A 25,341-nucleotide genomic window follows, 5' to 3' on the forward strand; every position below is an offset into this window, starting at 1 on the left:
ACAGCAATCAGCTCTGCCCTTCTCTTCACCCAAATGTCTAGAACATACAGTGCATCCAGAAAATATTCACAGGGCATCACTTTTTCCACATTTTGTTATGTTACAGCCTTATTCCAAAATGTATTAAATTCATTTTTTTTCCTCAGAATTCTACACAAAACACCCCATAATGACAACGTGAAAAAAGTTTACTTGAGGTTTTTGCAAATTTATCAAAAATAAAAAAAAACTGAGAAATCACATGTACATAAATATTCACGGCCTTTGCCATGAAGCTTAAAATTGAGCTCAGGTGCATCCTGTTTCCCCTGATCATCCTTGAGATGTTTCTGCAGCTTAATTGGAGTCCACCTGTGGTAAATTCAGTTGATTAGACATGATTTGGAAAGGCACACACCTTTCTATATAAGGTCCCACAGTTGACAGTTCATTTCAGAGCACAAACCTAGCATGAAGTCAAAGGAATTTTCTGTAGACCTCCGAGACAGAATTGTCTTGAGGCACAAATCTGGGGAAGGTTACAGAAAAATTTCTGCTGCTTGGAGGCCACTGTGCTCATTGATACCTTCAATCATCCATAAGTGGAAGAAGTTTAAACCACCAGGACTCTTCCTAGAGCTGGCCGGCCACCTAAACTGAGCGATCAGAGGAGAAGGGCCTTAGTCTGGGAGGTGACCAAGAACCCAATGGTCACTCTGTCAGAGCTCCAGAGGTCCTCTGTGGAGAGAGGAGAACTTTCCAGAAGGACAACCATCTCTGCAGCAATCCACCAATCAGGCCTGTATGGTAGAGTGGCCAGACGGAAGCCACTCCTTAGTAAAAAGGCACATGGCAGCCCACCTGGAGTTTGCCAAAAAGCACCTGAAGGACTCTAAGACCATGAGAAACAAAATTCTCTGGTCTGATGAGACAAAGATTGAACACTTTGGTGTGAATACCAGGCGTCACGTTTGAAGGAAACTAGGCACAGCTCATCACCAGGCCAATACCATCCCTACAGTGAAGCATTGTGGTGGCAGCATCATGCTGTGGGGATGTTTTTCAGCGGCAGGAACTGGGAGACTAGTCAGGATAAAGGGAAAGATGACTGCAGCAATGTACAGAGACACCCTGAATGAAAACCTGCTCCAGAGTTCTCTTGACCTCAGACTGGAGCGACGGCTCATCTTTCAGCAGGACAACAACCCTAAGCACACAGCCAAGATATCAAAGGAGTGGCTTCAGGACAACTCTGTGAATGTCCTTGAGTGGCCCAGCCAGAGCCCAGACTTGAATCCGATTGAACATCTCTGGAGAGATCTTAAAAATGGCTGTGCACCGACGCTTCCCATCCAACTTGATGGAGCTTGAGAGGTGCTGCAAAGAGGAATGGGCGAATCTGGCCAAGGATGGGTGTGCCAAGCTTGTGGCATCATATTCAAAAAGACCTGAGGCTGTAATTGCTGCCAAAGGTGCATCGACAAAGTATTGAGCAAAGGCTGTAAATACTTATGTACATGTGATTTCTCAGTTTTTCTTTTTAATAAATTTTCTAAAATCTCAAGTAAACTTTTTTCACATTGTCATTATGGGGTGTTGTGTGTAGAATTCTGATTTTGGAATAAGGCTGTAACATAACAAAATGTGGAAAAAGTGATGTGCTGTGAATACTTTCCGGATGCACTGTATGGATGCAAAAATGATGATACGATTATGAGATGAATCAAAGACATTTGGCCTAAGGTGCTCTGGTACCAAGTACACCTATGAGCCACCTTATGTTCAAACAGAGTTTGTTATGGACAAACCATGCCTAGCAAAGAAGTCCAATCACAAAACACTGCTCGGGTTTAGATTAAGGAAATTGTTCCTCCCCATCACGCCTCTCCAGGAGTTTCCATTGTTATCCACATAGGCATTGAAGTCGTCCAGCAGAATTATGCAGTTCACAGCTGGGACCCTTTCCAGAATCCCCTCCGGGCACTAAAAGAAGGCCTGGTACTCTGAACTGATATTTGATGCATAAGCACATGTAGTTCTCCCATCCGCAACACTCTGCAAGGAGACAGCCCCCTCATTCTCCAGGTAAACCTCCATTATAGCATAGAGTAGGGCTCAATAAAAACCCCAGTCCTGTTTGACATCTTTCCCCTGGGCAACTCTAGAGTAAAGGAGAGATCAACCTCTTTTAAGGAGTTTGGTTACAGAACCAAGTAAGTGGATGGGCATGAGCCCAATTATATATAGTTGGTAACTCTCCACTTCACCCAACAACTCCGGCTCCTTTCCCCCAAGTGAGAGGACATTCTATGTCCAGAGAGTCACTTTGTGTGTTTGGGTTCCAGTCCGCAAAGGCCCCTTCCTTCAACTACCGTCCAGGTTATACTGCACCCGGTCCCTAGTCCTAAAGGTGGTTGACCATGGGAGGGCAATCCCACGTCATGCTTTCAGGCTGTGCCTGACTAGACCCTGTAGCAGGCCCGGATATCACTCCCTCACCTGCAAGCACTCCTAACAGGCTTGGCTCCAGGATGAGGCCCCAGTAAACCCATACCAGGTGGGGTACTCTTAAATTTGTGTCTTTCCCTCATTAGGGAATATGACGGGGACTCAGCTGAATAAATTTGTTCTCCAATACTACTTTTGAGGCAGCAACCAGCCAACTTAGGTTAACCCAGAAAATGACTATTAATGTGGCTAAGTGGAAGAGTTTTTACAGAATATAACATACATTGCAAAGTATGTGCTTCTCTGTTGTTGATAACAACAGCTGATAGATCTATTGGCGATCTTCAGGTGAATTCTCAGTTCACTGTGAACAACTCTAACTAGACATTCCTAGGCTTATATAGATGTGGAGAAGACAGACAGCTAAAAAAAAGTAAAATCATCCTATAGACTGTGGAAAGCTGAAACTAAAGTTGGAAAATTAAAGTGCACAACTTATTACACGTTCTAATACACAAATTCTTTTTTATATAATAGAAATATGTAAGAACATATAGTAAATATAAAACTAATTTACTTATAAAGATACAGGAAAAAATACAAAATACAAGTAATTTCAGAAATACAGCTCTATTAGGAACACTTACTGCAAACAACAATTTGATGGAAGGGTTGCCAGAAAAAAGGCATCAAAACTCAACAAATCAAATTATTATTATTATGGCTTAAGTTTGACATCATGTATGTGGTCAGATGAGACACTGTTCACTCTCACTGTTAAAAACTTTTGTTAGAAGGTTACATGTCAAGAAGAAATCTAAAACCTCACCATAAAATATTGCAATATATGATTGATGCTATGGGGCTGTTTTGCAGAACTGGTCCTGGCACAATGTAAAGATCATATGTATTAATTATGAAGATAACTGAACATCATACATAACCAATCTGGACAAAAAATCCTGTTGTCACCAACAGAAAGTTGCAACTTTTGTTGGTTAGCTTTTCAAAATAAGAACTATTAACACACTTTAAAACTTGTGCTGATCAGAGAAAGTGGCTGAAGAGTTTTGCTGTATTTGCCTTGTTTGCCGAATATGATCCTAGAAATTCCCTGTGTTCCTGGCTTAAGCAAATATTGTTCTCCATTGCCCGATGATGCTGTGTGAGACCAAAGTGACATCACTGATCTGTATGAGCCATGCACAAAACTTCCATATGTGTGTACTGTAAGACCGTTGCCACTTTGCTTCGGTCATGTGTGATGTCACAACTCCATGCAGTATTTTCATTTGACAAACACATTAGCTGACCATAATGAGAATATTATTTATGAGTACAGGTATTTATCAACTTGCATACAAGTTATGTTATGCTACTGGACGTATCTCAATAATTATAGGGGAGAGGTCAAATATGCATTACAGCATAAGATACAATAATATCAGCCATATTTAAGTAAATCTCCTTGTTTCTCAAAATTGTTGCGATCGTTGAGTGGGACTAGACAAATTCACGTGCAATAACATTCACTACTTTGCCACTTTCATATTGTTTGATATCTTTTAAGTTTGTGTAACAACTCGACCTGTAGCAGGTGTGAGTCTCTGCAGAGGAGAGGTGTATGGTGTGAAAACACATGAGGACAGTGATGCCTCTTGAAGACAAAGGGGATGAGCATCAGAGTGACATACTGACATAAGCAGCTGTTTAACAATTCTTGAAAGGACCATTTACTGTCTCATTAAGAAAGGACCCTGATCAGCTGTTAATTTGCAAGAAACACCGCTCATCTTCTTCAAGGGAGATCAGTGTTCTCACAAACCTTCACATCGACTTCTTACCATTGCTGACCTGCCATGCTGTTAATCATACTTCTTTATAAGTCTGTAACATATCCATTAACAAATTAAAGTTTGCTAAATTTTTATTAAAATGTACTAAGCAGTTATATGGGGATAATGTAGTTTATTTCTAACAATATTTTCATCTTGCTTTTCCAAGTGATCTGGTTATTTATTCAATTATTTATTAATTATTGGGTCTGATGCTGAAGTAGTTGTAGCCCTTCATCACTCCATGTTGTTTGCCTGGGTGTCTGATCTGCTTGATTTTAATTGCCATAATTAGGATACAATGAAGGGAGCAAACTACATGGAAAAACTGCAGAATGTTTGGAAAACAACAAAAGAGAGAATCATTCACAGCTATAGCAAAAACAGAAATATTTCTAAATGTCTTAGAAATGTAAAAATCATACTGTGGTGCTTTTCTGAATACAGAATGAGAAAAGAGAAAAAAAGACCAGTTAATAAATTGAGATCCGTTATTATCAAATATTATCACTGATTGTGAATCTTATTGGAACAAAAACCTGCAAAATTGTCAAGAGATGTCATCATTTTTTATGAGAATTTTACTTATCTGGGCAACATGGCGGTACAATGCTTTGTGCTGCTACCTAAAGGCTCTAGAATACTAGCCTCAAAGTCTGAATACTATACTGTCGGTGTATAAGTCAGTGGCTACATGGAATTATTTGGAGGTACTTCTGTGTCCTTTCTACATCCCAAAGACATACTGTATATACTTAATACAATGATAACTGTTGAAAAGGCCTTGTAAGCTTGTGTCCAACTGTTACCGAAATAGACGATTCCCCATGTAACACTGAACTGAATTAAGCAGATTTGAAAAATTAATAAATGAATTAATTCAGAAAAGGTCTTCCTTGGCATAGGCCACAGACTGAAAATTGGTCCATACACAAGCGTCAAACATTTTTCTGAGTAACAAGATGCCTTTTTAAAGTTTTCATGTAAACTATTTTGCATGAAGGCTACAATAAATAATTATGCAGAATTGGGTATTAAAGCTGGCATAATGGTTTTAAGTTGGAGAGGATGTCAAAACTACTGGATTTCATTGACATGTGGATTTTCTTTTGACAAGAAATCTCAATCGATGGAAAATTATATAACTCTGTGCTGACTTTTTAGCACAGTGTACATTTCCAAAGTATTTCATGCCTCACAAATTCTGACAACAAATAACCTGTCTGTCTAGCGACTGTATGAAGACTCCATTGGGAACTTGTAACAGCGAGAATGTACAGAGAAATCACAGTTTAATCAGATATCTGAGGAAGTAAAGGCATTGTTAAGCCTTTTTAACAATTCTTGTACACAATGATTGTGAATACATAACTGTCTCATAGTGTGTTGAGTACATGTCAAAACAAGCTAGACAATTTATGCAGAGCATAATATTCCAGGTACATTCAGAGATTTAGTTAATGTTCTAAAACTTTTTTAATTTTTGTTTATTAAATATGCTCATAATGATGAGTCACATTAAAAAATAACAGCACTAACAGAACATAAAGGTGGTTTTTATGAGATACCTAGGTTTTGTTATGGCTGCAGTATTCTGACAAACTTTTTCTGTGATTTTTCATGTAAAGAAAACAAGTTTCAAGTTAAGGTTGTTACATATTTTTACCATGGTATGAGAGTGGGAGAACATGTTACATGTTGTTGAGTACATGCAAATACGATTCTCACTGTACTTTATTCACTTGACTATAATGACCATATAAATAATTACATGTATTAGTAGACTGCACAGAATGCATATAGTTAAAAACCAAGGCCAGAAATGCATGTGGTGTCTGAAAAAGATTTCACAGATACCGGACTTTGAATCAAATGATATAAAAATTGCATTGATTGATGTACTGTTGCTAGTTGTTGACAGTTTAGGGTCTAAGGGTCTATGGCTAATTGTAGTTCATATTTCTTAAGCATAATATTTTAAAACAATTAGTCAATGCAGACTTAAAATCTATTTTCAAGTCTTCAGCTAGAATTGTTGGCTATAATGGTGTTCGAATTTTCTTCACAGAGATTTTTGAGAAATTTTTTAGTGTCTGCGGGGAATTAATATATTATCAAAACTTTTATTCCCAGAAAAATGTGTTATTGTTTTTTCTTGAAAATTATTAAAATAAAAGATTTTTTTTCCAGATAAGCTTCCTTCAAAATGTAATTTGATATATATGGATATACCTGAAGCCTTATGTTGAATGCAGCCATTTGTAGAATTTATATTGAATAACCTCAGGAAACCCATAAATTTTAAGCAAATTCTTCAGTGAGATTGGCATTTTAGCTAATAAACTGTATAAATCAATAATTGAGGATGCAAAGTGCATCTCTGTTTTCAAACAGATGTTTATGTTTACGAATATCATTTAAATTACTTGGTACTACTTCAAGCAGCAGCAGTAGTGATTTGGTGTTGAGTGGTTCATGCAAGATGCTGATGTGACAGCGAGTTCTCACAAGGGAAACTCTGCTGGTGTTTCAATAACTTGAATACAGAGTCTGTTTTGCCATCAGGAGCGACCATTGTATGTGTAAAAGAAAAATATACAAGATGAAATAACCTCTCCCAAAGGCAAATTTAAAACAATAAGTAACTAATAATGAAGGTCACACAGAATTAGAATTATTATTCTTTACTTTAAGTTAACCAATTTCAATTTTTCTATGCGATTTATATGACAGCTTTTCATTTAAAAAATTTGCACAGCATGCTCTATTCAAAGTATCTCAACAATACCTGAACTTTCCAGACAAATTTCCCTGAGGAGTAATTGTACCAAATTTCAACAAAATCGGTCCAATTGGAGCTGGGTTGTTTCATGTGGACAGAAAGAAAGACATGAGAACAGCAAACAATAGGTTCTTTTGGCATTTTAAGTAAATGCAGCTAATAGCTTATCTACACTTGGATTCGATATTACAAGGAGAGAAAAATGTATGCAAAAGCTTGGACAATCCGATCAAATAGGATGAAGTTACTAGGCTTTTGAAATAGTATCTTGAATTTCACAGTGAGAATGTGGAGTGTGAGCAGCTAGGTTACCTAACACATGGGTGCTCAGTACACAGTTACAATTAAAACCACAATGCTTTGGATAATATAAAGAAATCAAAGTACAGTGTATACATGTATTAGAAATAGACTGATACCAGTTCTTGAAATTTTGGTTAAGATGTAATGCAAGAAACATTGTCACTTGTCTATCCTTTACTATGTCAACTGTTTCCAGTGTTCTTTGTAAGGATGTTAGTGTTACTAGAGGACTTATCTCCTGCTTTCTATAAAGACAGTTAAAGTACAATTGTTCGGCAAACAGATAACTGCTTTCTTTATAATTCTACTTTGAGCAGTTGAAACTAAACATTTAAAGCTAAATTAAAATTAAAGTATATACACCTAAAACATTAAGCTGTGTTTGCCAGTGCCAATGAAATGTATTACTCTTGTGCTCAAACTCTATGGTACTTCATAAAGCAATTTCATTTATTTGATGTAAATAATGTAAAATTATGCATAAAAAGTAAAACAAATATGTTTATTTTTATGAATTAATCACTTTTAGTCCTATACAGTGTGTCCTTTTTTTTTCTTGACACATACTGCTTAACAGATCACACCACATAAAATATCAGAGCAGAACATTACTGTATGTATTGCTATGATAACATATTTTGTTTGTTATGCCTTTTGACTGCATCACATCATCTGAGATATGAAAAAAAAAAGCAGAAGCATCATTATATCTTGAGGCAGGGGAAGGGTTACAAACGTGAACAAGTAGACTGTGGGAACATAGGAAAAGGGAACCTACTACACACAAAAATAGTTAGCAAGGATCTGGAAAAAGGCAAGCAGGCAAAGAAAATCAACAAAAGAAGCAAAAAGCATCTCTGTATCCAATCTATCCAAGTCAAATATTCACCTGTAAAAGAGGATCCACCTGGAATATAAGTTACAGTTTTTTTAGTGTTATCATAAATTTACAATTTAAAAAAAAAAACTATACATATAAAATAACATTTTATTACATTCTGAAAAAGAGCTTTTTCAGCAACTAATGCAAAATTTAAATAAGCACAACTACACTATGTATATATGAAGTGAAATCCTGTTCCTTGTAAAATTCAAATCAACTTAAATCTGATCTTTGCCTTTTCTTTGAAAAAACATTATGCATTTAAAAAAATTGCTATCCTGTTGCATTTTATAACCAATATCCAAAACATGTGTTTATAGATACAATGTGGCCTAATAACTAAAGTATTGAAATATACAGCACAAGGCTTAAGTTCATTCCCCATTATAATTCATGGTGTTACCCTGTTCAAATCATATGATCTATCAAAGATGAAATTGTAGAAAAATGTAAATGTCGGTACTTCCAAGTAGTTAAATTAAAACAATATAAAGGTATTACAAAATTTTCTTAAACTATACTCTTATCCAACACAAAATGAAAAACTTTCAAATAAAAAGGCACAATTTATTTATGCAGGTAGCTACAAAAAAGTCACTTTAGCGTTTCCAACAGTTCAAATATTCCAACAGGTATAAATATAAACGTGTTGTTTTTGTGGGAAACTCACTCAAAGCCAAGCCATAATAAAAAAATGCAATCAACATCAGATTTATTGCTACATACCATTGAGGCTGCCACTACTGTTGACAGAAGCACTCTGTTTTTGAATGTCATAAGCTGGTCCAATGTTAGCAAGATCCTGAAAAATCCCAAATAATTCCATTAGGTGCTTTCCATCTGAAGAATTCCATCTATTTCTTGAATCTGCCTTGTATTGTATAGTAAAGTGTGGTTGGAGTCTACTGCATTGAGTGTAAATGTTCCTCCCCTGTCTGAATGCTTCAGTTTCTTCTGACATGCCAAACATTTACATTTTAATAACTCCCAAGCGTGCCTACAATGACTGGTGTCCTTGCCAGAATCCAAAATTTTAAAGCTTTTTAGTGTATGGGTAAAGTAAAAAAAAGTGCACACCAAAAACAACAATAATAATGCATTTTATTTAACTGTACCTTTCTAAACAATCAAGGACACATTACAAGATAAAACCATAAAACAGTAAAATATATTAAACAAATACTATATAATTTTATAAGCCTGCTTGGAACAATTTACAAAGATAAAATGTAAAGCACTAAGAATACATTTTTATGGAGGGTTTTAAAATGCTTTAATAAATAAAGAAATGAAATCAAGAGTCTGGATATAATGAGGGAAGGAGTTCCAGAAGCATAACTGAAAGCCCAAACTCACATGGAAACAAGAAGTCCAGAAGCAGAAGAGCGCAGTGAGTATAATCTTTAAGTAGGTGTTTTAAATACCTAGGAACTAGATCATAGAGTGCTGTTCAAGTGCGGACAAAAATGTTAAAGTCAGTATGGTATTTAACTGGAAGACGTTTGTATAGAATAGGTGTGATGTGACTATGAGCCTTAGTTTGACTCAATCAGTGTGCAGCAGAATTTTGAATTAACTGCAGTGTTCAATAAAGCATTACAACATTAATGTAACAAATGCATTAACTAGTGTTTCAGTCACAGATTAGGACAGTTAGGGCCAGTGAGATCTTGAAATATTACAAAGGTGATAAATGGCAATATGAGATGTAGTGTTAATGTGAGATTGAAAAGACAAGAGTGTCATCAAAACACCACCAAACTTCCAGACTTAAGAGCGTAAAGGAATAGGGGTGTCAGCAATACAGATGTTTTTTTTGAAAGGGTAGCTTTACAGCCCACAAGGAGAATTTCAGACTTGGCATTAATAAGCTTCAGCAAATGATGCTTCATCCTAATTTTAATATCATGGAAGCAACTAACCAAAGAGGGAACACGACTGAGATAGTTTAGTAGAAAATATAAAGCTGGATCTCATCAACATAACAATGAAACTGAAGAACATGATGATGTATAATTGAACCAAGGGGAGGAAGTAAGTGATAAAAAGCAAAGACCCATTATTGAATCCTGTGGCACACGATGGGTAAAAAATGAATTTTGAGAAATGCAGTTATTCAGTTTAAAAAACTGAAATGTATTACCATGAATGAGCAGTACAAGTTACACACAGTGAAGACAGGCACTCCAGTAGTGTGTTAGAAATAAGGACAAATGCTGAACTAAGATCAAGAAGTATAAGAATACTCTGTAATCCAGAACCAGGAGCCTAAAGCAAATAATTTGTTACCTGAACTAAGGCTGTTTCAGTGCTATGTTCACAATGAAAAGCAGACTGAAAAAGTTCAAAATATTTACTTAACGCTCAAATGGTCCCATATTTGGAAAGCAACATGATGTTCGAAATTTTTGGCAAGAAAGGGATGTTTAAAATTGAGCAATAATTGTAAAATTTTTTAGATTATTACGAGTATTCTTGAAAACAGGGGTGAGAGCAGCAATTTTCAAACAATAAGGGACTGCACAAGAGGATAGGGAAGAATTAATAAATATATATGAGAGCAGTTAAACAAGCTTTGACTTAAAACAATGGGAACAGAACAATGCTTACATGTAGATACATTAGATTTACAGATCATCTCTGGCATCAAAACCTCAGTAACTCAGTAGAGAAGACTGAAAAGATGTTACTACAGATTAGGTAGTATTGATTCCGGTCTGAAGTGAAGGCAGTTGTGCAGTGCTGAATTGCTGATGACTGGAAGCAATTCATATTTGAAAAATCTTTTAAAAGATCAACAAACTTCTTAAGTACAAAAAGAAGAATTACAGTGGGAATGTAGAAGCTTATTAACTGTTGAAAAATGAACCTTATAATTTCTGTGATCAGTACTAATGATGGTAGAATAATATCGAACAGGAGGGTCAGCATCCAATCAGAACAGTTATTTAAGGACATGTGTTCCAATTAATGCTTAGCTGCTTTTATAAAGCATACTGTAGCTCAGGGGCATACCAAGGTGCCCCTTTGTTTAAATTATACTGTCTGTGTTTAAAGAGGAGCTAGAGTATCAACGCAATGTTATAAATAATTGTTATAACATGCAGTTAATTTAGGGGTGAAGGAATTAAGGTCAGATAAAGAAATCTTACTAATATCAAAAACTAGAACAAATGGTTGAAGATTTTTCAGATTACTTAAAGAAATAATGCAGGTATGATTTATCAAGATATTTAACGTAATAGCTTCTTCATTTAGTTTGTGCTTCCACTTAGCAAGGAACATGCTAAAATCATCAACTTCATCCTATTTGCCTACTTTATGTTTATTGAAAACTGGATAACTAAAATTTTTAGCTCCTAGGTAGTACTTTTTTTGTTGACAGCTTGTATATATGCACAGGAAATACTGACTGTTTTATCCCACCAGCTTTGATTTTCAAGTAGAAAATCAAATAGATTTTCAAGTAGAAAACAAAGCTAGTACTCTACTGTACTTCACTGATTCTTTCAAACATTGTCATGCTAACTTCATGTGCCACTCTACAAAATACATTGTGTTTTGAACTTCCACAGTGAAAAATAGGTATGTATTTATGAGACTGTAACAGAAAAACACTGTGCATTTAAATTTTTTTGCCGTATACAGTGCATCCAGAAAGTATTCACATCGCATCCCTTTTTCCACATTTTGTTATGTTACAGCCTTATTCCAAAATGGATTCAATTTATTTTTTCCTCAGAATTCTGCACAGAACACTCCATAATGACAACGTGAAAAAAGTTTACTTGAGGTTTTTGCAAATTTATTAAAAATAAAAAAAAAAATCACATGTACTTAAGTATTTACAGCCTTTGCTCAATACTTTGTCGATGCACCTTTGGCAGCAATTACAGCCTCAAGTCTTTTTGAATATGATGCCACAAGCTTGGCACACCTATCCTTGGCCAGTTTCGCCCATTCCTCTTTGCAGCACCTCTCAAGCTCCATCAGGTTGAATGGGAAGCGTCAGTGCACAGCCATTTTAAGATCTCTCCATAGATGCTCAATCGGATTCAAGTCTGGGCCACTCAAGGACATTCACAGAGTTGTCCTGAAGCCACTCCTTTGATATCTTGGCTGTGTGCTTAGGGTCATTGTCCTGCTGAAAGAAGAGCCGTCGCCTCAGTCTGAGGTCAAGAGCGCTCTGGAGCAGGTTTTCATTCAGGGTGTCTCTGTACATTGCTGCAGTCATCTTTCCCTTTATCCTGACTGGTCTCCCAGTTCCTGCCGATGAAAAACATCCCCACAGCATGATGCTGCCACCACCATGCTTCACTTTAGGGATGGTATTGGCCTGGTGATGAGTGGTGCCTGGTTTCCTCCAAATGTGACACCTGGCATTCACACCAAAAAGTTCAATCTTTGTCTCATCAGACCAGAAAATTTTGTTTCTCATGGTCTGAGAGTCCTTCAGGTGCCTTTTGGCAAACTCCAGGCAGGCTGCCATGTGCCTTTTACTAAGGAGTGGCTTCCATCTGGCCACTCTACCACACAGGCCTGACTGGTGGATTGCTGCAGAGATGGTTGTCCTTCTGGAAGGTTCTCCTCTCTCCACAGAGGACCTCTGGAGCTCTGACAGAGTGACCGGTTCTTGGTCATCTCCCTGACTAAGGCCCTTCTCCCCCAATTGCTCAGTTTAGGTGGCTGCCCCACTCTAGGAAGAGTGCTGGTGGTTTCGAACTTCTTCCACTTATGGATGATTGAAGGTCTCAATGAGCACAGTGGCCTCCAAGCAGCCGAAATTTTTCTGTAACCTTCCCCAGATTTGTGCCTCGAGACAATCCTGTCTCGGAGGTCTACAGACAACTCCTTTGATTTAATGCTTGGTTTGTGCTCTGACATGAACTGTCAACTGTGAGACCTTATATAGACAGTTGTGTGCCTTTCCAAATCATGTCCAATCAACTGAATTTACCACAGGTGGACTCCAATTAAGCTGCAGAAACATCTCAAGGATGATCAGGGGAAACAGGATGCACCTGAGCTCAATTTTGAGCTTCATGGCAAAGGCTGTGAATACTTATGTACATGTGCTTTCTCAATATTTTTTATTTTTAATAAATTTGCAAAAATCTCAAGTAAACTTTTTTCAAATTGTCATTATGGGGTGTTGTGTGTAGAATTCTGAGGAAAAAGGTGAATTTAATCCATTTTGGCATAAGCTGTAACATAACAAAATGTGGAAAAAATGATCCGCTGTGAATACTTTCTGGATGCACTGTAAGGGCCGATTTATACTTCACGCTCAGAACACGTACGTGACCGCATCATGGCTGCCACGCGTTCCCAGAGTTCATTTCACGCGTCCTCTGAGCAGGTCCTCGGAAATTAATGCGACACGTGCGCGAGTTGCAGTACCAGCAAAAAGTCTGGGGGCGCAGTGTGCTAAAAGTCGGAATGTGACGTCAGAGTCTCTGTTTAATATCTACATGTGACAGAAAGCCTCTATGCAGATCCTACAGGGATCGATGTGCGTGCTTCACTGTTTGATGAATGGTTCAATGTGGTGAAGCAAAATGCCGACATACAGATGCATTCGTGGTGCCTTTATATTCAAGCGTCGCATATTCCGGATCGTAATGACACGATGCATTTTAAAAGTCTCACATAACATCTTTGTGCCGCCTATTTTTTTTTTTTTTGTTTTTTGTAGCAGGGAGTTATGTTGCTGGTATATCCTGCTTGTATTCCACACTGTGCTCCGGTTTCTTTCCAAAGATATGCAGATTTGGTGCCTCTAAAATGACGCTAGTGTATGTGGGTGCTTTTATTCACCTTGCGATGAGCTGAGACCTCGTCCAGGGATTGTTTCTCAGTCGTGCCCAATGGACACATCCCTGGATTTATGGATTTAATCAATAAACATCCTTTTCAGAGATATTGAGGTAAGGTGTTATTGGAATTTAATGAGTGTTCTAGGCAATTCACTACACAGAGAAGCCGAACATGTTCTCACTGTGATAATATCTCGCACTGCCACCTGGTGGATTCCTCCAGATTTACGTAAAGTACACACGTAAGTATAAACACTACAACGCTTGCGTAGCAGGAGCGTCCTCTGCAGCATGCGTCGCGTGAAGTATAACTCCGGCCTAAGTGTACCACTTACTTCACTCATGGCGCGTAAGAAAGCTGGACAGAACAAACTGCTCATTAGGTTGGTTGTTGTGACTAGAAGATCTTAATGACTCTGACAGTTACTTGTTCTGGTGACTCTTTTAAGGTGTAGCATGCAACTTAGTGGTACAGCTTAGTTCCTTTTGCTCACATTATCATACAAAGCATCACTTCCATACAAAGCTTACATTCAAAAGTCACAGTTTTACTACAATTTGCAACAATACATCAAAGAATATTAGTAATTTTTTTATAAAGTATTTTTTTTCAAGATTTTGTGAGACCACAAAGTGATTTTAGTCATTTTATCACTTTAGAACCAGTTCTGCTGCAGGCTTTTACAAACTCAAAAGTATCATATAAGCATAAAGTTCTTGGTTCAAAAATATGTAATACCTGATCAAGAAGGCCAAACTTTGGATAGTCTTCCTCCGAGTCTTTGCTTCCAGGATCTGGATGCTCCTTCACCAAAAACACATCCCGCTCTTTGCTCTATTTATACATGCAAAAATACATTAGCTTTATATTTGCCAAAACATTAATAGCAGAGTAAAAAACATGAACCATATACTGTACATGCAGCAACCTTTGAGTTTCTCTGCTCAAGGCAATGTATGTGGATTTTCTAATATTCCCCTTTATAACAAAAATGGCAAATGGCAAATTAAGCTTATGTTAAATCTATAAATTACTAACACAAAGAGAATTCAGACCAAAGGTTTTATCTGACAGTGTTTTAATTGTGTTATATCGCTAAGATAAAAAAAAAAAAAAAAAAAATGTGTTACTAGAAATCTCTGAAGGAAATTCAAAAGTGAGTTGTGATTCACAGGTTTGTTAACAACTAACAGTAATTGACCTTGAAAAAGTGTTTCCTTTGCAGTGGATTACAAGCAATAGAAAATTGTATGCAGCTTTTGACCTTCTTCCCATGAATTCTAATTTCTTCTAGGCTGAAAACAAGGAAAATAAACGCAGTTCCTAAATTACCAGACATTAGAGGCTGTACAGTAAGATGTATATATCTGACAAATTATTCTAATTCTATACTTGACTGGGGAGGCTATTCTGTAAAACTTTTATATGCACAAGAACAGGCCTTTAATATGCACAGGCAGCTTTCCATGCAAAAGTCAGGATTTATAAAAGGCCACTTGATGGGAGTACTTGTGTATATTTATTGCAACTCTTACCCATATGTATACAACATTTCAGACAAAGCAGGAGATGACAACCTTAATAAGGAAGGAAAATGTAGGGAAACCAGCTAAATGATGACTCACACGTTTAATAATTCCCATCACCAAGACTTTACTATGTTCTTCGACACAACAAACATTAAACTTCAAAAGTGATGAATATGATGTAGAGTCTCTATTTTTTCTTCATTTTTAATAGGGCTAGTGCTGCATATTTGCAGCGGAGAACTTTTCTTTTTGTAAGTTCAAATAGCCTACCTGTCATCACTTCTCTGGATTAGAAACCAAAGCGCAGTAAAAACGCAAGTGTGATTCACACCCTAAGTATAAAAAGCTACAAATGTCATATTCATAGCCTAATGATTTGATACAACATGGTTTGTATGGTGCTACTTGAAGAATACTCAAATAGCCATATGCAAAGGGAGTGAGCTTTTAGGAACCAGCAAGTTTTTTTTTTTTTGCCCATGATGATGACTGGTCTCAACAGTCATTATCTTAGAACTGTGGGATGAATTGAGCTCAGCATTTGAAAGATAGACTGCCCATAATTGGTTTATACCTGTTCATAATCAGGTTTTAACAACAATTAGCTTTCTGGCAACAGGCCTCTAGCAGGGGGAACTGGTCTTAACGTCAGGAATATCTCAGCCAAACTTCAGCTCTGCCATGTCCATAGTGCTTGAAATCATAAATCGAGTGATGAGGCGCTACTGACAGTTTCTTTATGGTGTAGGTGTACAGGCTAGTTTAAAAAGGCAATCTGCAGCAATGTCTGGTTTTCCTAACAGAATATACGCAATTGACTGCACTCTTCTTCCAAAATGTACACCTACTGAGAATAAAGCTGCTTTTGTTAACCGTAAAGTACAAGGCAACTATGATGCCAAAATGAGACTGACAAATGTCAGAACTACTAGGGCATAATGGCACATAATAAGGTATCTTCAACTACAGATATACTTTACAGATATACAGACTTTAATATTTTATTTTTAAAAAAATTGTCTTCTTGTTGGAGATATTGTAATTGTGTTTTTACATATTTTAACGATTTCAAACTGTAAATATAAAATGAGTCCATAAATATTTAAATACAGCAAACATTTATATGCCTACTTGAATAATATGGTCAAATTTGTTGCTAGATAAAACAAATAATTAGTCAATAGATTAATCTTTTACAGAATAATTGTTTTTGGCAGCCCTACCCTCACATTGCTTTTCTCCAGCAACATTATTGTCATTATTCTGGGGTATATTTTGAATTCTTTTCATATAATGCAATAATATTCTATTTAATAATACACTTCCACTACAACCCCCATCCCCTGGGGGCACACCACTTTGTCTCTCTGCTGCTTTGGATCAGCTGCTGGCCTGCTGCTTCCAAGCTGCATGTTCTGCTTGTCGTGCTGTGTGTCGATTATTTAAAAGCCTGTACAGCAGCTGTCCTTTTGTCTCACCGCTTTGTCTCGCGGGATGTTAAAGTGTCTTTCTGAGAAGTTCACGTCCCAACCCAAGAATTTTTTATTACAATAGAGAGATTTGAATTACCAAAAAATACTTTAATATTTTAAGCATGCCACCATACTGTTTTCAGATACTATGGCAATTGCTATGCACATGCCACACTGGTCCTGTGGCCTATGACATTGTGGCAGCCAGCATACAAAATTATGGTGGTACAAAAATCAGAGTGTCCAAGCTTTAGGATTTTCCAAATACTCACAACTCCCCATGGTTTATTTCAATTCTGAATTATGGTTTAGAATTGTGGTTTTAAACTTCTGCTAAATTTCTTTTGACTATGAATTTTTAATTCTCATTTTGGCATTTGCTTTATGGTCTCCTGTTATTTTCTGAATGCTCTCAGAGGATTCTTTTGCCTTATCCCTTTTTGGTACTTTCATCTTTGGGTCCACCTGTCTATGTCCTATTCAGGACAAGCCACTTTTATGTAAGGCACAACAATCATCAACTAATATTTAATTTTGAAATATGAAACACACTGGATAAATAAGAATGTAACAGATTACTTTTGGAACAAATTCATGAGGAATTCTAATATGTACAGTCATATGAAAAAGTTTGGGAACCCCTCTCAGCATGCATAATAATTTACTCTACTTTCAACAAAAAAGAGAACAGTGGTATGTCTTTCATTTCCTAGGAACATCTGAGTTCTGGGTTTTCCGAACAATGATTTTTAGTGAAGCAGTATTTAGTTGTATGAAATTAAATTAAATGTGAAAAACTGACTGTCAAAAATGTGGGTACCCTTGTAATTTTACTGATTTGAATGCATGTAACTGCTCAATATTGATTACTTGCAACACCAAATTGGTTGGATTAGCTCGTTAAGCCTTGAACTTCATAGATAGGTATGTCCAATCATGAGAAAAGGTATTTAAGGTGGTCAGTTGCAAGTTGTGCTTCCCTTTGACTCTCCTCTAAAAAGTGACAGCATAGGATCCTCAAAGCAACTCTCAAAAGATCAGATAACAAAGATTGTTCAGTATCATGGTTTAGGGGAAGGCTACAAAATGCTACCTCAGAGGTTTAAACTTTCAGTTTCAACTGTAAGGAATGTAATCAGGAAATGGAAGGCCACAGGCACAGTTGCTGTTAAACCCAGGTCTGGCAGGCCAAGAAAAATACAGGAGTGGCGTATGCGCAGGATTGTAAGAATTGTTACAGACAACCCACAGATCACCTCCAAAGACCTGCAAGAACATCTTGTTGCAAATGGTGTATCTGTACATCATTCTACAATTCAGCGACATTTGCACAAAGAACATCTGTATGGCAGGGTGATGAGAAAGAAGCCCTTTCTGCCCTCATGACACAAACAGAGTCACTTGTTATATGCAAATGCTCATTTAGGCAAGCCAGATTCATTTTGGAACAAAGTGCTTTGGACTGATGAGACAAAAATTGAGTTATCTGGTCATAACATGGCGGAAAAAGCATTCCAAGAAAAACACCTGCTACCTACTGTCAAACTTGGTGGAGGTTCCATTATGCTGTGGGGCTGTGTGGCTAGTTCAGGGACTGGGGCCCTTGTTAAAGTCGGGGGTCAGATGAATTCAACCCAATATCAACAAGTTCTTCAGGATAATGTTCGCGTATCAGTCACAAAGTTGAAGTTATGCAGGGGTTAGATATTCCAACAAGACAATGACCCAAAACACAGTTCAAAATCTACAAAGGCATTCATGCAGGGGGAGAAGTACAATGTTCTGGCATTGCCGTCACAGTCGCCTGACTTGAATATCATCGAAAATCTATGGGATGATTTGAAGCAGGCTGTCCATGTTCAGCAGCCATCAAATTTAACTGATCTAGAGATGTATGGAAGAATGGCCAAAAATTCCTCCATCCAGAATCCAGACACTCATCAAAGGCTATAGGAGGCATCTAGAGGCTGTTATATTTGCAAAAGGAGACTCAATTAAGTATTGATGTAACATCTCTGTTTGGGTGCGCAAATTTATGTACCTGTCTAATTTTGTTATGATGCATATTTTCTGTTAATTCAATAAACTTAACGTCACTGCTGAAATACTACTGTTTCCATAAGGCATGTCATATTTTAACAGGAAGTTGCTACTTTGAAAGCTCAGCCAATGATAAACAAAATCCAAAGAATTAAGAGGGGTTCCCAAACATTTTCCTATTTCTTAGCAAACATAATTAAAGAATACTCTTGTCAAGCAAATTACTTTAAAAAAAAAAAATAAATACCATTGTTTTAACAATGTTGTTTGGCCAAGTAACCTTCCCAGGTCTTTGTCGTGTTGTCATACACTCCCAGTATTTATCAATAAAAGGAATTATATCCTGAAAAATAGCAAATGAAAACATATTTTAAACATTGAGACATTTTAAATTTAATGTATTTCAATTAAGCAAACTGACCAGTTCAAGTGATTACCTTCTGTCCAAAAACCATCAATTCATATTGTTCTTTATCAATCAAGTAGAATTAAACTAAATTTAAATTCTGAACATTGTAAACACTTTCAAATAATTTTAAACAATTTTTCTGTAGAATATGTTAATAGAAACGTCTCAATAAAACACTTTAAATCTTACAATATTTACATAAAATTTAAAAATACTCTGTTATATATGACACATCATTAGACTTACTATCTAAAATGCAAGTACCAAAAACAATAGAAAAAATAGTTTGAAAACATGCTGTTACTTACTATAAATGTAATTATCTATTGCTTCAACATTTCAGCCTTCCTAAAATTACTGTTTATTTGTACCCTACTATTATGGTTTGAAATGCTTGACTCAAAATAAATAAATAAATGTGTAAAGAAGATAGATGCAGCACAGTATTAACTTGAAAAACAGAGTTACTCTCATACAACATCATGCTCATGGAATTTGCTGGAAGATCTTTGCCAGAATGCTGAACGCTGGAAAATATTTTTTCTTATGTAGTAAGAAATTATGGCCACATGCAATAAAGTAAAAAGTAGTATCATGTGGGTCAGAGAGAGGTTATTCAGGACCAGAATGAAAGCCAGTACAAAAATATATGAACATGACAAATATGAAAAGTAAAATGTATCTTGTATTCTAATAATCTACAAGGAGAACAGTCATTACCAAACACTTACAGCTGCCACAAGCAACAGAAAAAAGAAATCCATAGGCAAATTAGGATCATAATATTATCCTATGTCATAAAATGTTGGCTAACAGACTGTGAAAGTTTACTAAATGGTGAATATATACAGTAGGCCAGGAGATACAATTGTAATACCACCTGCACTCCAGAACAAGTAATACACCTGAAATTAAACATGTTTGGATTCCAGTACTTGGATGGAAGACCAACTAGGAAATGCTTGGGTTGCTGCTTGAGGGGGTGTTGGTAAGGCCATTAAGGTGAAATTACCCTGTAGTCTGTGTGTGGAACCCAATGTCCCAGTGCAGTGACTGGGACACTGTGTTGTAAAGAAAACTTGTACCATCCTTCAGATGAGTCACAAAACCGAGTTCCTCACTCTCAGTGGTCATAAAAGATCTCTCAATATCTTTTGAAAAGAGAACAGGGTTTCCCAATATCTTGGGAAATTGCCCAACATAGCCTGGTCATTCTGGCCACCTAATCATCACCTGTTGCTTGTTAGATATTTCTCTCACTTTATTACCACCTAATAGATGCTGCAGATGTTCTATCAGACGGTTGTGGCGAGTGCCCTCTTCTACGCGGTGGTGTGCTGGGGTGGCAGCATAAAGATGAAAGACGCCTCACGCCTGGACAAACTTGTTAAGAAGGCAGGCTCTATTGTAGGATTAAAGGATTAAAGTTGGACAGTTTAACATATGTGGCAGAGCGACGGGCATTAAGCAAACTCCTGTCAATCATGAATAATCCACTGCATCCACTTAACAGTGTAATTTCCAGGCAGAGGAGTAGCTTCAGTGACAGACTTTTGTCACTGTCCTGCTCCACTGACAGACTGAGGAGATCATTCCTCCCCCACACTATGCGACTCTTCAATTCCACCCGGTGGAGTAAATGCTAACATTAATTTTATTTTAATTTTTTTCATTTTTATTACTATTTAATTTAATATTGATTCTTTGTATTAGTATACTGCTGCTGGATTATGTGAATTTCCCCTTGGGATTAATAAAGTATCTATCTATCTATCTAATGTGTGGTGAGCATATTGGTGCATAAATGGCAGCATTATTCAAGTGGACACTACACATTAGTGATGGTTGAAGTGGTTCATTACTGTCTATATAAAGAACTTTGAGTTTGTTACATACATGTAATTATTTATTAGATTTAAAATCCTAAAGTTGCACAAAATTAGAATTCTAAGCTCTTCTCATCCACCAGTAAGGAAAGCACATTACTATAGGTAAGAAAAAGCAGGCTATCTTCTAAATACAAACTGAATACAAAACACTTTTCAAACAATAAACATTATGAATAAAAATAATGAACATTAAATTATGTACACCAACACTGGATTTGGTCTTAACTCCCACCATGCCCCTACAGTATACATACCTTGTCTTTAGAAAACATGGTTTTTGGGTGCTCATCATCAGTTCTGGAACGCCAAGTCAAGTTGGCAAGAGCAGTAAGACACATCTCTTTTAGATCTAAAGAATGGGAAAAAATTTTAAACAGTTTTTACACTATGATTTCTGGGGTTACTATACCAAATAATTTTGAATATGCAAAAGCTAATACTCTAAACATGAATAGCAGCTAAAGAAAGGTCCCCACAAAATTGCACTGATACATATTTTACTTTTGATATTCCTATACTAAACAGCCTAATCAGAGACAACACTTTAGAAGGGTATTACTAATAAATTCAAAAATGATGTAAAAATGTTAATCTGCAGTCTGATTGGATTCACATCAGAATGCACCCACAAGTTGACCAGTACAACTTTCAGAATTTCTTGATTCCAGCCAGCAAGTATGTTCTTTAAACCAATTTCAAAAAGGCCAGGAATGGTATCAATCCTAAATACCTACTAAAATCATTACTGCTTATGTTTACAGCAAAAATAAAATGCATAATGACATTGAAAATGTTTATTATAAACGATCTAATTATGGTATGACAAGATTTGTTTTCTTTACTAGGAGTGAAAAAATACTAAAAGATACTCACCAATATAACTGAGTTAAGGCAAGATTACTACAATAAAAATATTTCTGCATCAATGGCGTTATGATACCAAATTTCTGAAGTCCTATACAATTCCAATGAAAATTTGGAACCAAGGTAAAAATCAAAGAAAAAAAATTGAGTTTTACTAATAGTTGCATCAATTGTATCAGTTGTTGGACAGTCATTTAAAATATTACCATGTCCGGTGTGTGTTGTATGGCTTTTTATAGGTACATCTCAGAGGTACACCTATAGTTTCTAAATGCATTTTTATCATATGGGTCTGCAATCATTACTAATATCTACCTTTCTGTGTTCTTTTCCATTTTTCTAGTGTGGTGACGTTCTGTGCAACCACCGCCTCATTGCTTGTGTGCTTGAATAAAGGTGGATGCACCAGCTGTCCACAAGAATCACTGTATCAAATTCTGTGGGATAAAGTCTAGAAACCATGGGGAATGACTTCAGTACATTTATGTTGGGTAGAATGTCCAGTGGGGGCTGGAGAGTCTTTTAGCCACGGAACTCCTGGAGATTGTTTTTTTTTTTTTCTTCTCCAGCTTTTCTGGAATTTTTAAAAAATTTTTCTGTCCTCCTGGCCATATGCCTTTGTTATTACTCCATGTCTTCAAAGATGAGTACATGATACTATATATAAGGACTCTTCTCTTACTGATGTGTTTTACTTAAGACTGTGTTGATATACTTTTTATTATGTATTCATTATTATTCATAAGTAATTAAATTTGTTTTACTTTTCGTTACTTTTCTTTTGGACCTTCTGTAAAGCACTTTGAGCTTCATTCAGTGTATAATAATGAGCTACAAAATGAATTTTGTTGATGTTATTGCATGTTTTATAGGGCTTGTCTAAAAGGCTTTTGGCATATGACATTTCTTGTGGCTGAATTGAGCTTTGAGGTTTCACTATACGTTAAATCAGAACAAACAGAAAGCTGAGTAATCAGGTGGCTGTCTGATTCCAAACTTCTCAAATGATGAAATTCTAACCTGATCCATGAATAGAAACTCAGAAACTGTTTATCTTAGTGCTTCTTTATAACTTTAGATAAAAAATGTACTGCCTCAATGCTAGGGACAGACTTTACTTCTCTGATAATGTAAGAAAAACCTGTGTAATTTTATACAAATGCTGAAATTTTAAATTTTATTAATAATAAAACATAAAGGCCTACTTATATATCTCATATATCATAATCAAACTTAGCTTTAAAATAAAGTGGATAATTTTACAATCACAACACCACAGTATAATGGCTTAAGCCATATTCACGCTGTAGGATATTCATGTTTATAAATGCAATAACTACATATAATTCATATAATGAAAAAAGCTAAGCATTACTAAATTGAGTACTAGCTATTTTATGTACTAAATTAAGATGTAATGCAGAAATATGTGACTGATGTAAAAATAAACACAAAAATGTATATATACACTGTACTATATATAGCCTGTGATACACACGTGCACACAGCAGACAGTTTAAGGGCTCGAATAATTGTATTTCTCCACTAGACCGGGGTTTGGTGCTGCACTGTAAATCTTTCTCCTTTTATTCCTCTGCAGATCAACAGAACACCCTGCTTCTTAGAAACTTCACTTCTGTTTCCAGTCCCATCAACCTGCCTTCCAAGGATGTCACTTCTTCTTCTGGTCTCTCTCTCTCTATATATCTCTATATAACCACCTCATGTTCAAATGTTACCCGAGTTCTGTTTTGGACTCTTGTCTGTGAAGACAACCTTTTTGTTACATCTCTGCTTCTTATTTTACACCTGTTACTAGCTGACATCAAGCTGAATGTGTTCTGATAATTTACACTTATGCTGGTTGAGACAATAGTCTATACACATTCTGTATGCTATTGAGCATATAATTAATAACAAAAGAAAGTCTCCCTGTAATAAGCAAATTTTCAAAATGGGCAAATGGTTTGTCTCAAAACATGAGCAAAAATGGTGACAATTCATTTCCACTTCATCTGTATCTCCTGTGGTAAAAGTAAAAATGACAGACATACTAAGAGATGCTAATCTGTCACTGCTGTTCTGAAATACAAAGGCTTAACAGAATCAATTTTAGCAGGATAGAATTTTATTAGTCAAATATATTTTAGATCCTCAAATTCTAAATTCTTATTTAATTCTTATTTTAAAAAAAAAGTAAAAACACCCTCCATTAAATTTTACACCCTAACTCATGAAAGATCAGAGGCTGGAGTCCTCTTCTGGATTTTGAATTGTAGCACTGGGCTTTTGACCTGCACTCGATTTGGAAGTATTAATCCCCATTTCCTTTATTTACATTCAATCCAATATTGTTGCCCCCAGAACCCTCTTCATCCACCTATTAACATCACTAAAACTAAAATTTCATAGTAGTAATTTGGGACTTTTAACCTCCTATGAAAAACATATTGATTACTGCACTCAATAATCCTGCTTTATGCATAGGTGGTTGTCCCATTTCATTTCCCTTCTGGGTCTATCAAGGCATGTCAACTCAAATTTTAACAATGCCGGGCTCCAGACATTCTAATTAGTTTGAAATTTCATCTTTTCTTTTTTTTTTTTTAACTGGCAGTTTAGGTCTGTTCTTAAAACGTGCAATGTTTCCCTATCTTCAGCTTTTTCCTCCCATTCACTTTACAACTTTTGTAACTCTTTATCCTCTGCCCCGAGAACAGTGACATTTGTTAGCTTGTCTTGCAAGACGTTTTAATCACACTTTATTAATTTGTCTTCATTTGGCAGTGAAAACTCACTCAATAAAAAACATTAACATTTATTTTATATTCATTTAACAGTCTTGAAAACATCCAATTTAGAATTGTTCACTGTCCTTTCTTTAATGCTCTGTGAAAGCATTTTACCATGGATCTTTCAAATGATCCCTGCTGTTTCTTCTACCAAGTGAGCATCCAAAGTACTTTCTTAATGCTTTTAAACAATCCCAAATCTCATAATTTTACCTTGATTATCTTTCACAGAAAAATGCCTTTCCTCCCCAAGATTTTTCTTTTAATGGACATCTCATTTGTTCCTGTATCCTATGTCC

General features: G+C 36.2%; 1 protein-coding gene across 2 annotated transcripts in view; it reads right to left on the minus strand.

Annotated features, from left to right (window-relative positions):
• ash2l (ash2 like, histone lysine methyltransferase complex subunit) overlaps positions 1-25,341 on the minus strand; it is a 70,699-nt gene that overhangs the window by 25,618 nt on the left and 19,740 nt on the right. The window contains exons 5-9 of one of the 2 annotated variants that reach the window (XM_039768600.1): positions 21,641-21,735; positions 19,336-19,431; positions 14,786-14,881; positions 8,957-9,032; positions 8,237-8,254 (exon numbers count right to left, since the gene is read on the minus strand). In XM_039768600.1, coding sequence (XP_039624534.1) covers positions 8,237-8,254; positions 8,957-9,032; positions 14,786-14,881; positions 19,336-19,431; positions 21,641-21,735 — 381 coding nt within the window. The remainder of the gene's footprint in view (positions 1-8,236; positions 8,255-8,956; positions 9,033-14,785; positions 14,882-19,335; positions 19,432-21,640; positions 21,736-25,341) is intronic. The other variant, XM_039768601.1, reaches the window with a different exon arrangement.

This window comes from Polypterus senegalus, chromosome 11, assembly GCF_016835505.1.
Source record: "Polypterus senegalus isolate Bchr_013 chromosome 11, ASM1683550v1, whole genome shotgun sequence".
NCBI classification, from domain to species: domain Eukaryota; kingdom Metazoa; phylum Chordata; class Cladistia; order Polypteriformes; family Polypteridae; genus Polypterus; species Polypterus senegalus.